Below are 12,952 nucleotides of genomic sequence, written 5' to 3' on the forward strand. Positions count from 1 at the left end.
GATGAGTTCTTATCTAGGTAAGGGTAGTGGGAGGAGGGAGGAGATGACAGAATATCTGAGTGTAAGGGCCCCAAAGGAAGTTGGAAGTACATGGAGGTGCAAGAGAGAGGTTGGAGTCAAAACGTAGAGTCACCAGCAGGAGAGAATTAGTTGAAAACTAACACTGTGAGTTCTTCAGTGAGGGGTGCAGGGCTCCTCTTAGCTTTTGAGAATGCCTGTAGTTACTGTGTGCCCAGGCCACAGCACTAATCAAGAAGAGATCGCTAGAAAAGTAGGAACCAGGAAGTTGTTATGCTTCAGTTCCCATGATAGGGCTGTGAAATTGAGAAATAGGAAATTACTTGTATGAATACAGGAATTTTCCTAACAACCTCTGATTTATTGCTAGTCATGTCTCACGAATTCCATGTAAATCATTGTAAATCACACCACTTTCTGATGTAGTGTATGTACCATTTGCCTTTAACATATAATGAATTACAATGTTATTAAAGTTGTGATTTCATCTCTTCCTTCACGAAAGGAGGATGTTGTGACCTACCATTGAACAAACAATAAATATAGATCCACAATTCCTTTTCCAAACCTTTGGTGACATGTGTTTTAGAATTCAAAATGTTTGGATTTTAGAGATATAAAGGTACTCATATTGTGTATTACCTAATACCCCAGTGGGTTCTTATAATCAAACAGTGATATTTCTCCAGTAGGATATGTAAATATCCACATCAAGTGGGATAAATGAATTATAAGAGTCCCCACTGACATTCAAGACTGATTTCTCACTAAATGAATTCAGATCAGATTTTACCACCAAATGAGTAACAAAAAAGCTTACGAATTTTGGAATTGTTTGGATTTTGTTTTGTTGGATAAGATATTACAGACATATTACAATTTCAGAAAGAGAAAAGCTAGAAAAAAAATGAAGTGGGACAGAGAACTATGAGTTGGGCAGGGGTGGATGATGTTGGGATTTTGTAATGGACCATCAGCAAAGACCCTAAAATAAAGATTAAATAGGAGCAAGCATTAGAACTGCAGAAGGGAATAGCAAGTGTAAGATGCTGAAGTGGGAATGAGCTTGACTTCTTTGAGGAACAGTAAGAAGACCTGTGCTGCGCGGCTGAAGTGAAGTGGGATACGCAAGACAAACTGTGATAGAACATTGTTAGGAGATGTGGTCACATCTCATAGGCAGTGCGATCTAGGCCAGGATGGAACCTTGTAAGCCCTGTTTTTATTTTCAGTGTAATGGGAAGCTTTCAGATGACACTGGTGTGCTGTGATTTATATTTTTAAAGGTTTATTCTGGCTATGGGATATCAAAAAGATAATAGGTGAACAGAGTAGAAGCATTTTAGGAGACTATTGTGGAGGTCCAGGAGAGGGAGAGAATACAGCAATTTGTATCAGTATGGTCATGGTGGACAGATGGATAAGTGACCAGGTTCTAAACATACCTGGTGATAGTGCCTACAGCACTTTATTTTTCTCATGTAAGCTATAAGGGAAAGATTACCATCAAGGGTAATCCTAAAGTGAGTAGTGGCATGAATAATAGTACCATTTACCAACAAGAAGAAGAATGAAGGAGTTGCAAGTGTAGAAAATGGGAATCAGAAACCAGGAGTTCTTGCTGAAGACATTAAGATGCAGATGATTATTAGACATAGTTATACCCGTGGGAATACATGAAACATTAAGTGGCTACTATTTATTGAGCAATTAAAAATGTGCTATGTCCTCTTCTAAGCTCCTTACATTTCTTAACTCAGTGGATCTTCAAAACAATCCTACACACTATCTACTGATTTTATTCACATTTTATAGATTAGGGACCTAAGACAGAGAGAGAATAATACCAAGTCAGTAAGCACAGTTCATAAGCAGCAGAATGGGATTTGATCCCAGACAGTCCGGCTCCAGAGCCCCCACTCTTAGACAGTATACGTCTCTGGCACTATTACCATGTTTTTCTAAGACATTCAACCTAAAAACTTGGTATTGTAATCTTGTGGAGTTAGAAGAGACGGTAAGTAAAATTAAAGTGAAGGTGAAGAAAAGGTAAATGTTAGAAAACATTTCATTTTAATAGACGGTTTGGATTGTTAAAAAGTTTAATTTCTTCTGTCTGTGCCATGAAATTTATATCTAGTTAGCAGTTTTCGGTTTTCTGTTCTATAGAATGAAAACTGACTTCAAAAAGACATCTGAGTTTTTAAATAGTAAAATGTATCTAATTTCTGCAAATTAGAAGGGATCTTTTTGTATCGTCTTGTCTTATTCACCTCTAAGCGTTTTTCCCCCAACTTCCACACAATGTCATATACATAATGGACATTTGGCTAATGTTTTCATTTTGATATTTTAAATAAGTGCATGAGAATAAGCATGACATTATTAGAGTGATCATTAACTGTGCATACCATGCTGTAGCATTTTCCTGTTAATGGATTGCCTTGTTTTTAAAATGCTTTCAGATTGGGTTGAATTTAGTCCATATGAAATTGGCATGGCTAAATATGGTACTTTTATGGCTCCTGACTTATTTGGAAGCAAATTTTTTATGGGAACAGTTGTTAAGAAGTATGAAGAAAACCCCTTGCATTTCTTAATGGGTAAGTGATCAAAATAAAAATATATCACTGATTTGTTTGACTATTTTGAAACCTGGTACATTTTAAGTTATTTTCCGTTTCTGCTTTATTTTAGGTGTCTGGGGCAGTGCCTTTTCCATATTGTTCAACAGAGTTTTGGGCGTTTCTGGTTCACAAAGTAGAGGCTGCACAATGGAGGAAGAATTAGGTATCCTAAAGATATGCTTACATTGATACAAATCTTGCTACATTGATAAGTTTTATTAACATTTTTGGAGAAAATATTAAATCTTTGTAAATATTTCCGTCATTCTAAATTTATTAATAATTTGGTGAATCAATCTAAATATTTCCTAAAAAATATTATGTAAGGTACTTCTTAAGTATTATTTTCACACTAAGGTTATAAAACTCATAAAAATCATTGATTCCTGAGTCATTTTTAATAGAACACATCTCTATTCATTTTTTGCATTATACTGCTAAACATACTATTTTTATTAGAAAATCCCCTTTTTACCAAATAAGAGTAGCTTTTTAAAGATTAGATTCACCAACAGCTAAATGCAATGTAACACTGAAGTTTATGCTTGTCACAGTTTATTTAACCTTTAAACTTTAACTCACCAGAATCCTGTTAGCATCTTATACTAATCTATACCCAAAAGAAGGAAAAAAAATCAAATCACCCCAGTACACTTAAACTAATGATTTTCAATAAATCTAACCCATTAGCCTATAATAAATTATGAATATTTACAAAACCTGAGAAAGTAGACAATCTCAATTGGGGACCAGTGATTTTCATTCATTATAAGAATACCATCGAAACATGTTTTCTTAAATTAATAAATTTAATTTAAGCAAACAAAAAATGTACATTCAATTTCTTCCAAAAGCCTCGCCACCTGTATTTTAATCAACATTAATTTTTGTTTTGACTGTTTGGACTGATAGCATAAATAAATGGTGGCATGCTAAATCTGAATTTGGAGCCATAACAGCAGGGACCTGGGAGAAGTGCCCGATAGGCTATCAGCACAACTACCTACTATCTCTTCTCTGTCTGGGAAGTAGCACAGATCTATCTGAGAACAGAGAAGGTGACAGAATAACACTGATGACTTTGTAAATAATTAATTTACTTGAAGAATGCTTGCATACAAAAAGTTTACTGCAGAAATTTTTAACAAACTGTCCTTGGTTATCCCAGGCAACATCAGTTGATTCCATTAAGTTTACATGCAAAAGAGAATAAAATTGTAACATTAATTGGAACAGTAAGTTGGCTTATAAGCAGTATTACCACTGCTCCTACAAGAATTGATTTTTAGTTATTTGATAATTTATTTAGTATTTGTATTTAGTGTGGTAAACTCCTGTAGTTCATAATATTTTCAACAGTGTCATTTGCATTTTTGATTAGTTCTTAATGAATAATGGAAAAGTTATCTTATAATTTCATTGGAGCCAAAGATTTTAAAATAAAAATAAAAACAAACACAGAAATAAGGCACCTTGTGCTTGTTTACTTTCTGTCCTCTGATCATCACCCAGTTAATGAGCAGACAAGGTAGGTGGCACTCATGAGCCTGCTGTGACATTTACCACGGGGCACATTCTCTTAACAGTAACTGCAAGGCAACGTGTATAATGATAAAATGATCTTACTTGATTTCTTTTAATGAACATTACATCCCAGATGAATGTCCTGTTCCCAACTCTTCGTGGAAATAACAAATTCTCTCTCTAAATTATGTGAAGATTTAAAAAAAAAAAAAAAAAAAAGAAGAAGAAAGAGAAGATCACATATTGAGGCCTGCTTCCTGTGCCCCTCTGTTGAATAATCCAGATAACCTAGGGTTTGTTGTTTTTTTCTTCTTAAGGCAGGAAGAGAATAGGACTGAAATAACATATCCGAATGTGGGTGAGACAGTGGCTAAAAGCCAAGGAAAAGGAGGAGGTTTATACTAGGTAGTTTTGAGAAGGTTCTTTGTTGAGAAGTTTCCTTAGAGGCCAGCAGTCTGGCAGCTTATTGACTCGGACTGTGTGTCAGACCGAGGAGGAATATCGTGTATGTGTGATCCGCCAGTCGGCAGGAAGCATGTTACCTCAGATTAAGTAAGGATTTCCAGAAATGAAACCAGAGAGGTGACCGAGAGGACTCTGAGGACTCCTAGTGACTACTGTATCCTTTGGCTGACTGAAGTCTACCTCCTAAAGGAGTGTTCAGAGATGATTTTTGCTTTTTTGTTTTCTTCCTTCTGAAGAAAGACTTTAAGGTAAATTGGGCTACAATCAGGTAACTCTGAAAGAAATTATTTACTCTCTAAGGAGTTTTGAATAAATGTGAAAAATTTACACTTTTGAGAGATGGAGTTGTACATTATGCTAGGATGGAAAATATGTAAATTCAGAATAGTTAGCTATTCATATCATGAAGTCTTCCTTACAAATAAGACAGTATTTTGCTGAACTATTTTCTTAAACTATCATATGTGGCAGAAAGAAAGAAAGGAAAGAAAGAAAGAAGGAAGAAAGAAGAAAAAGAAGGAAAGAAGAGAGGGAAAGAAAGAAAAGAAAGATAAAGAAAGGAAGGAAGGAAAAGAAGAGCAATAGAAAGAAAGAAAATGCTTGAGGAAGGAAAAGAAAATACATGTAGGACTAGAAACACACCTAATGTATATGGCACCTGGGATAGATAATTTCTTAACATCTCCCACACCCCCATGTAACAAAATTACTATTGATGATAGTCATGAAATGAAACTAATAATATTAGCTTGTGAACATTTTATCAAATTTCTTATGTATAATTATGCCAGTAAAAACTTAAAAAATAAATGTCAATCCATTGCCTTAAGCATTTATTAACCCTTCCATTACCTACTATTGCTCATTCATGCACATTTTACTTGGAAAAAAAAAAAAAACTAGGCTGGGCACGGTGGCTCACACCTGTAATCCCAGCTCTTTGAGAGGTCAAGGCAGGAGGATCACTTGAGTCCAGGAGTTTGAGACCAGTCTAGGCAATAGAGTGAAACTTCATTTCTACAATTTTTTTTTTTTTTTTTTTTTTTTTTTTTTTTTTTAGTTAGCCAAGTATGACGGCCTATGCCTATAGTCCCAGCTACTCAGGAGGCTAAGGTGAAAGGGTTGCTTGAGCCCAGAGGCAGAGGTTGAAGTGAGCAAAGATCATGCCACTGCAGGCCAGCCTGGGTAACTGTTTAAAAAAAAAAAGAAGAAAGATAACTAGTTATTGTGCTAGATTTTACTGCCGTCTTTGCCTTAAGGATTTCTAGCTGTTATTTTAGTTTTTATAACTGTTCTCTTAAGATGTTCTGCAGGAAGCACAAATTCTTGACACCAAAAGATGAATTTCAATTGATAATTTTAAATATTATTGAAAGTCAAAAGATAATTTATGTTAGTATCTTTCATTCATTTTAAGAAAGCTGTTTTGTAACTCACCTGTAGATTTTAGTTTTATCCTTTATCTTCATAAACACCACTTACAAATATCTAATAAAGAAAAAGGCATATTTTTTGGTATAACAAGGAGCTTCCTATAATCAAGTTGTTATTTTTTTCAGAATTATGATAAACATAAAAATTATCCTCTTTAAATCATGAATTAATAAATATAAACTAATTTTTCATGTGCCAGGAAGTTTTATTTCCAGTGAGAAATCTGAAAACATAATTAAATCTAATAAATCTAGAATTATTAAATGGATTTAAATTTATACTAGTAGAGCTAGTAGATCTCACTCTGTGGTTTTGCTCAGATTACTTCTTTATAATACATTTAATTGTTAATTTTGACACCTGAAGTGCTTCAATTTTTTTGTTTTCTTTTCACAGAAAATATTACAACAAAGCATATTGTGAGTAATGATAGTTCGGACAGTGATGATGAATCACACGAACCCAAAGGTGAGTGAGCCAGGAACTTCTCTGGCCGAGATCCATGAGGAAAGGATATGAACACTTTGTCTGATTTTCTCACTCAAGATGCTGATGGTAATCTCCACTTCAGACACGGAAGTGATAAAATTGTAGTTTTCTATTGAGAGAGAGGATTGCATGTTGCATGTCTAACAAAGTAGGCGGCACATATATATCCCTAATTCGTTTTGTTTTAATACCTTAAGAACACTATAAGTTGAACAAATGAACAGATCTGAGATGGTAGATAGAGCACTGGGCTTCTCAGCATGGTTACTGTGATTTGGGAACCTTTTTAGATAGCTTTAAAAATTAAAATTTTGTCTTCTAGAATTCTGTTATTAAGTAACATGAAAAATTGTATTCTCACTCCATTTCTGACCCTTATTCCACTGGCTACACCCCCTTTCTTGAGAAGGGATTGGTGATGAAGCGGGCTGAAAGTATCAAGAACTTGTTGCGTATATTATTCGGTAGTATAAATGAGCCCTTTTACATTTTGGCAAGGTAGTTTTCAGTTTGGTGTGGATCATGATAGTCGATGATGGACTTGGGGCAGAGATAACGTGAGGATCAGACTGGCAACAAGTATGAAGGTCATATTTGTTTTGAATGTTTTGTGGTAAAATAGATTATTTTGACACAGTGTTTTGAGATAGCTCTTTATAAAAATAGTTTAAAAAGAGCCAACAAACAAACAAAAACAAAAAGAAAAGAAAACAAACAGAAGACTTTATAAGAACTGGATGTATCTGTCCTATTACAGTTTCAATATGATCATCTAGATTTTAGAAGATATTAGATGCTTTCTGGTCCAAAACTTAATTAATTCCACTAGGCATGGAAGAGCCTGTTTTATCCTTGCTTAATTATTACTAAAATTAAAATTCTTTTTTCATAGCTGAGCTGTTACTTCCTCAGAAGCTGTGTCTGTGTGAATTAGAGAAAAGCTGCCTTCTCTGGAGAATGTAGCTGCACAAGGCCATGGCGTGGCTAGTGTGTGGTGCCTTGCAAACATTAAAAAAGATAATTCCTTCCCTGGGCAGCCAACGCTTTCACCTGGGCACAAGGCTTGGCTAGATGAGTGCAAGCTGGGTTCAGCCCTGATTTGCCCCCCTGTCCTGCTGCGTTATGCAGCCCATGATCTGCCTAATCAAATAATGGCCAGCAGCCCTGATCATTACTCAGGAACCCCAAAAGAACCCTGGCCTGGAAGGAAGCAAGTCTTCATCCTGGCTCCTTCATTTTTAAAATTTAAAATTGATATATATATTTTAGTTGTTGAAGTTCTGTTTGTTTTGAATTTCCTTTTAATGAAGGAAGCTAGCCATTGTAAAGGGGATAGATATCATATGCCTAGCATCGCTAGAATTATTTGTGTATTGATTTAGGGGCTACCGAGGAGATAGAATAACAGTTTCTCCATTATTAAGTATTTCTATAGATGGTCAGTACATTTGATAACCCCTACAGTACTAGCTGAGTCTTAAGACTGAGAAATTCAAGGACCGTTGAATATGGCTGCTTTGGTTTTAGGAACAGCCTTGCTTTCAGCATGCTATTTAGTATGTGGTTAAGGTTTTCTTTTCGGCTCTTAGTATTTATATTTTCTCTTTTACATAGAGTTTTTAGAGCAGTTTTAGGCTCAAAGCAAAACTGAGCCCAAAGTATAGAATTACCATATGTCATATGTCCCCTGTCTACCTTCCATCTCCCCATCACCTCCCCCACTATAAACATTCCACACCAGAGTGGTACATTTGTGACAACTGATGAACTTAAGTTGACATTATTATCAGTCAAAATCCATAGTTTACATTAGGACTCAACTGTTGGTATATATTCTATGGGTTTTGACAAATATGTAATGACATATATTCATCATTATACATGTCACACACACACTAGTTTCACTGCTCTAAAAATCCTGTCTCCTGCCTGTCCCCCACTCCCCCTACCCCTAACAAGCACTAATCATTTTACTCTCTCTCTATTGCTTTGCCTTTTCCAGAATGTCTTATAGTCAGAATCAAACAATGATGTAGACTTTTCAGATCTTTCACTTAGTAGTGGACATTTAAAGTCCCTCTATGTTTTTTCTTGGCTTCATAGCTTATTATTTTTTTTAAGCACTGAATAATATTCCACTGTCTGGTTGTGCCACCATTTAGTTATTCATTCACCTACTGAAGAAGGTGAACTTAGAAAACTTGAACTTTGCTTTCAAGTTTTGGACATTATGGATAAAACTGCTAGAAAAATCTATGTTCACAGTTTGGTGTAGACATAGATTTTTCAATTTATTTGGGTGAATACGATGGAGCACAATTGTGGATCATATGGTAATAGTATATTTAGTTTTGTAAGAAACTGTCAAACGGTCTTCCAAAGTGGCTGTACCATTTTGCATTCCCTACCAGCCATGAATGAGAGTTCTTGTTGCTCCACATCTTTTAAACATTTGGTATTATCTATGCTTTGGATATTGGTCATTCTAACAGGTATGCAGTAGTATCTTTTTATTGTTTTACTTTGCATTTCTCAAATGATATTTAACTTGAAGCCTCTTCTCATATGCATATTTGCCATCTGTATATATTTTTTGATGAGGTATCAGTTCAGGCCTTTGGCCCATTTTTGGTTTGGGGTTGTTTTCTTATTATTGAGTTTTAAGTGTTCTTTGTATGTTTTGTATTACATGTTTTTAATCAAATATGTCCGTTGCAAATAATTTATTTCAATCTGTGGCTTATCCTTTTATTGTCCTGAGACTCTTTCATGTGTAGTCAAATGATTTTGAGCAAAGTTTTAGGTATTTTCATCTTTAGTTTCTTCAAACCTATCCTGGAGCCATTACCTTCTCTCACAGAATCATTGCAGTCATTAAATTAGCAAATGCAGACAAAAGGGCTTTAAGTTGTAAAGGGTGATGCAAATGGAAATGTACTATTACTGTTATGACCAGTAAGCAATAAGTATCATTTATATGTTGACTGTTGGTTTTGTCCTACAAGTGATGCCATTATCAAAGGTATCCTGGTATGGAAGTGGGGGCTTATTGGATAATAAGAAGAAAAGTAAGAAGCCATAGCCCCAAAATCTTTGGAAATAATTGTGTATCTCATTTATATCCTGTGTAACTGGAGATAGAAGTCATTCACTTTAAAGCCTGGATTGTTCTAGTAAAAGACATTTTTTGCCCTGTTTGGCATTAGAAAAGTGTAGGAGTAGAAAATAGTGTATTTGTTTTTGGTGACTATATAGTCATCTGGATTGGTTACTGAATGAAAGATCTCTTCATATACTCAGCTCAGTTAAACAAATAACTGTGAAGATAAGGATTATAAATCATGCTACTATAAAGACACATGCACACGTATGTTTATTGTGGCACTATTCACAATAGCAAAGACTTGGAACCAACCCAAATGTCCATCAGTGATAGACTGGATTAAGAAAATGTGGCACTTATATACCATGGAATACTATGCAGCCATAAAAAAGGATGAGTTCGTGTCCTTTGCAGGGACATACATGAAGCTGGAAACGATCATTCTCAGCAAACTATCACAAAGACAGAAAACCAAACACCGTATGTTTTCATTCATAGGTGGGAATTGAACAATAGAACACTTGGACACAGGGCGGGGAACAGCACACACTGGGGTCTGTTGTGGGGGGTGAGGCACTGGTGGAGGAATAGCATTAGGAGAAATACCTAATGGAAATGATGAGTTGATGGGTGCAGCAAACCAACATGACACATGTGTTACCTATGTATCAAACCTGCATGTTGTGCACATGTACCCTAGAACTTAAAGTATAATAAAAAATATTTACTTATGATGGTTTTATGTATGTTTAGTTTATATTTATTGGATATTATGAAGCTGACTATAGAATCTCTTTTTTTTCTCTTTATCTCAACACACACACACACACAGAGCCACACACACATACACACACAGTTTTATAAATGCGTGAATATTTACATACAGGGTTCCCAGAAATCAGAAAAAATGAGGTTTAGGCAGGTGAAGTTATACACTACCATAAATTGTTCTTTGATTTTGATTATGAATAAATAAGATTGATGATGATGATGCTTCTGCTGCTGCTGCTACAACTGTTTCTGCTACTAGCTAGTGTTTATTAAGAATTTAATATGAGCCAGGCACTTTTCTAAGAACATTACATAGATGCATAAACACAGTTAATTCTCACAACTTTAGGAGGTTCATCAATGAGGAAATGAAGGAAGAGAAGGGGAAAGTAACTAGCAAATACTGGAGAGAGGGTTGGCATTCAAGGAGTCTGATTCTGGAGCCAATGCTATAAATGACCATACAACATAGTTTCCCAGGAGAAATGATGTATGCATAGGTTTTAAGGAAAAAGCCATTTAAAACTGCTTCTTTGGGGTGATTGCTGAATTTTAAAATGTTTAGGCATTTGTTTAAATTAAAGGCTTTTAAATCCCCAAACTTTATAAACAAGGATGAAATGACAGGTCATAAGATCAATAGGTCATAAGGGTGTTTATTTAGTAGCAAATATATGTTGAATCCTTTAGCTCTTACTCCTCATTTTACAGAAATCCTGAATGTTTGTTAAACAGGATAAAATTTCTTAAGGTAACTTAAGAAATGTAGAGGATAGAACTAACCACTGTGGATTTTCTGTGTGTAAGTTATATGTGTGCATGCAAGTGCATGCACTTGAAGCCAGAGAAAAGGAAGAAAACAATTCAGGAAAGAAGGAAAGGGGGAAAATGAGCGAAATTTACTCGGGAATCTGAGCATAGACCAAGTGGCACTGGCAAGAATACACCCTTTACATGCACTATAGGTAAAAGGTGAACTAAGAACAACTTAAGAACAAAAATGATTAACTGCAATATTAATCTAGGCAAATAAACATGTTAAACCAAACATAGAGCTTCATTGTTAATTTTAACATTTAATTATCCAGAGAAGATCCCTTTTTTTTATTTTTTATTTTTTTGGTCAGACAGAGTCTTGCTCTGTTGCCAGGCTGGAGTGCAGTGGTGCGATATCGGCTCACTGCAACCTCCTCCTCAAGTGATTGGCTCACCTGGACTCCTCCGGGTTCAGGCGATTCTCCTGCCTCAGCCTCCTGAGTAGCTGGGACTACAGGTGCTTGCCACCATGCCCAGCTAATTTTTGTATTTTTAGTAGAGATGGGATTTCACCTTGTTGGCCAGGATGGTCTCTATCTCTCGACCTCATGATTCGCCTGCCTTGGACTCCCAAAGTGCTGGGATTACAGGCATGAGCCACCTTGCCTGGCCCAAAGATCCCTTTTTAAACATGCATTTTGGAGTCTGTATAGTGACCTTTTCTTTTTCTCCAGGCACTGAAAATGAAGATGCTGGAAGGGACTATCAAAGTGATAATCAAGCAAGTTGGATTCATCGTATGATAATGGCCTTCGTGAGTGATTCAGCTTTATTCAATACCAGAGAAGGACGTGCTGGGAAGGTACACAACTTCATGCTGGGCTTGAATCTCAATACATCTTATCCACTGTCTCCTTTGAGTGACTTTGCCACACAGGACTCCTTTGATGATGATGAACTGGATGCAGCTGTAGCAGGTAAGTGCACAAAATATCATCAGTAGGAGCTAAGGCCGGAGATCTTTATTCCTTCTCTGGAGAGAAGCATTTTAATTATTGTTAACATTTACTCATGTATTCTCAGTTATTACAACCTGCATTTAATGTGTGAAGGGCTTCAAATGACTAGGGTTATTTTTTGTTGTTTGTTTGTATTTTTGAGACAGGGTCTCACCTAGTCGCCCAGGCTGGAGTACAGTGGCACAATCATGGCTCACTGCATCCTTAAATTCCGACCTGAAGCAATCCTCCTGCCTCAGCTTCCTGAGTAGCTGGGACTACAGGTGCACACCACCATACCCAGCTAACTTTTGTAGTTTTTGTAGAGACAGGTTTTTGCCGTGTTGCTCAAGCTGGTCTCAAACTCCTGGGCTCAAGTGATCCTCCTACTTTGGCCTCCCAATGTGCTGGGACTACAGGTGTGAGTCACTGTACCTGGCCTGGATTTTTTTTTTTTAAGAAAAATTTATATTGGATAGGAAATGGCCTAGACATGTCAGTATAGAAAATTTTCATTAAAATATTGAGGAGGACGGCTGGGGAGCAGTGGCTCACTCCTGTAATCCTAGCACTTTGGGAGGCGGAAACGGGCAGATTACCCGAGCTCAAGAGTTCGAGACCAGCCTGGGCAACATGGTGAAACCCTGTCTCTACTAAAAAAATACAAAAATAAAATAAAATAAAATAAAAGGCAGCTGTTCATGGTGGTGCACCCCTGTGATCCCAGCTACTCAGGAGGCTGAAACACGAGAACTGCTTGAACCTGG

The 12,952-nt window shown here is 36.2% G+C and overlaps 1 protein-coding gene across 4 annotated transcripts in view; it reads left to right on the forward strand.

Annotated features, from left to right (window-relative positions):
- The window catches only part of LOC105484603 (phospholipase A2 group IVA), a 164,253-nt gene that overhangs the window by 120,522 nt on the left and 30,779 nt on the right, over positions 1–12,952 (forward strand). For all 4 annotated transcript variants that reach the window (XM_071077332.1, XM_011746427.2, XM_011746428.3 and 1 more), the window contains 4 exons: positions 2,484–2,621; positions 2,716–2,808; positions 6,465–6,536; positions 11,922–12,164. In XM_071077332.1, coding sequence (XP_070933433.1) covers positions 2,484–2,621; positions 2,716–2,808; positions 6,465–6,536; positions 11,922–12,164 — 546 coding nt within the window. The remainder of the gene's footprint in view (positions 1–2,483; positions 2,622–2,715; positions 2,809–6,464; positions 6,537–11,921; positions 12,165–12,952) is intronic.

Source organism: Macaca nemestrina, chromosome 1, assembly GCF_043159975.1.
Source record: "Macaca nemestrina isolate mMacNem1 chromosome 1, mMacNem.hap1, whole genome shotgun sequence".
Classification (NCBI taxonomy): Eukaryota; Metazoa; Chordata; class Mammalia; order Primates; family Cercopithecidae; genus Macaca; species Macaca nemestrina.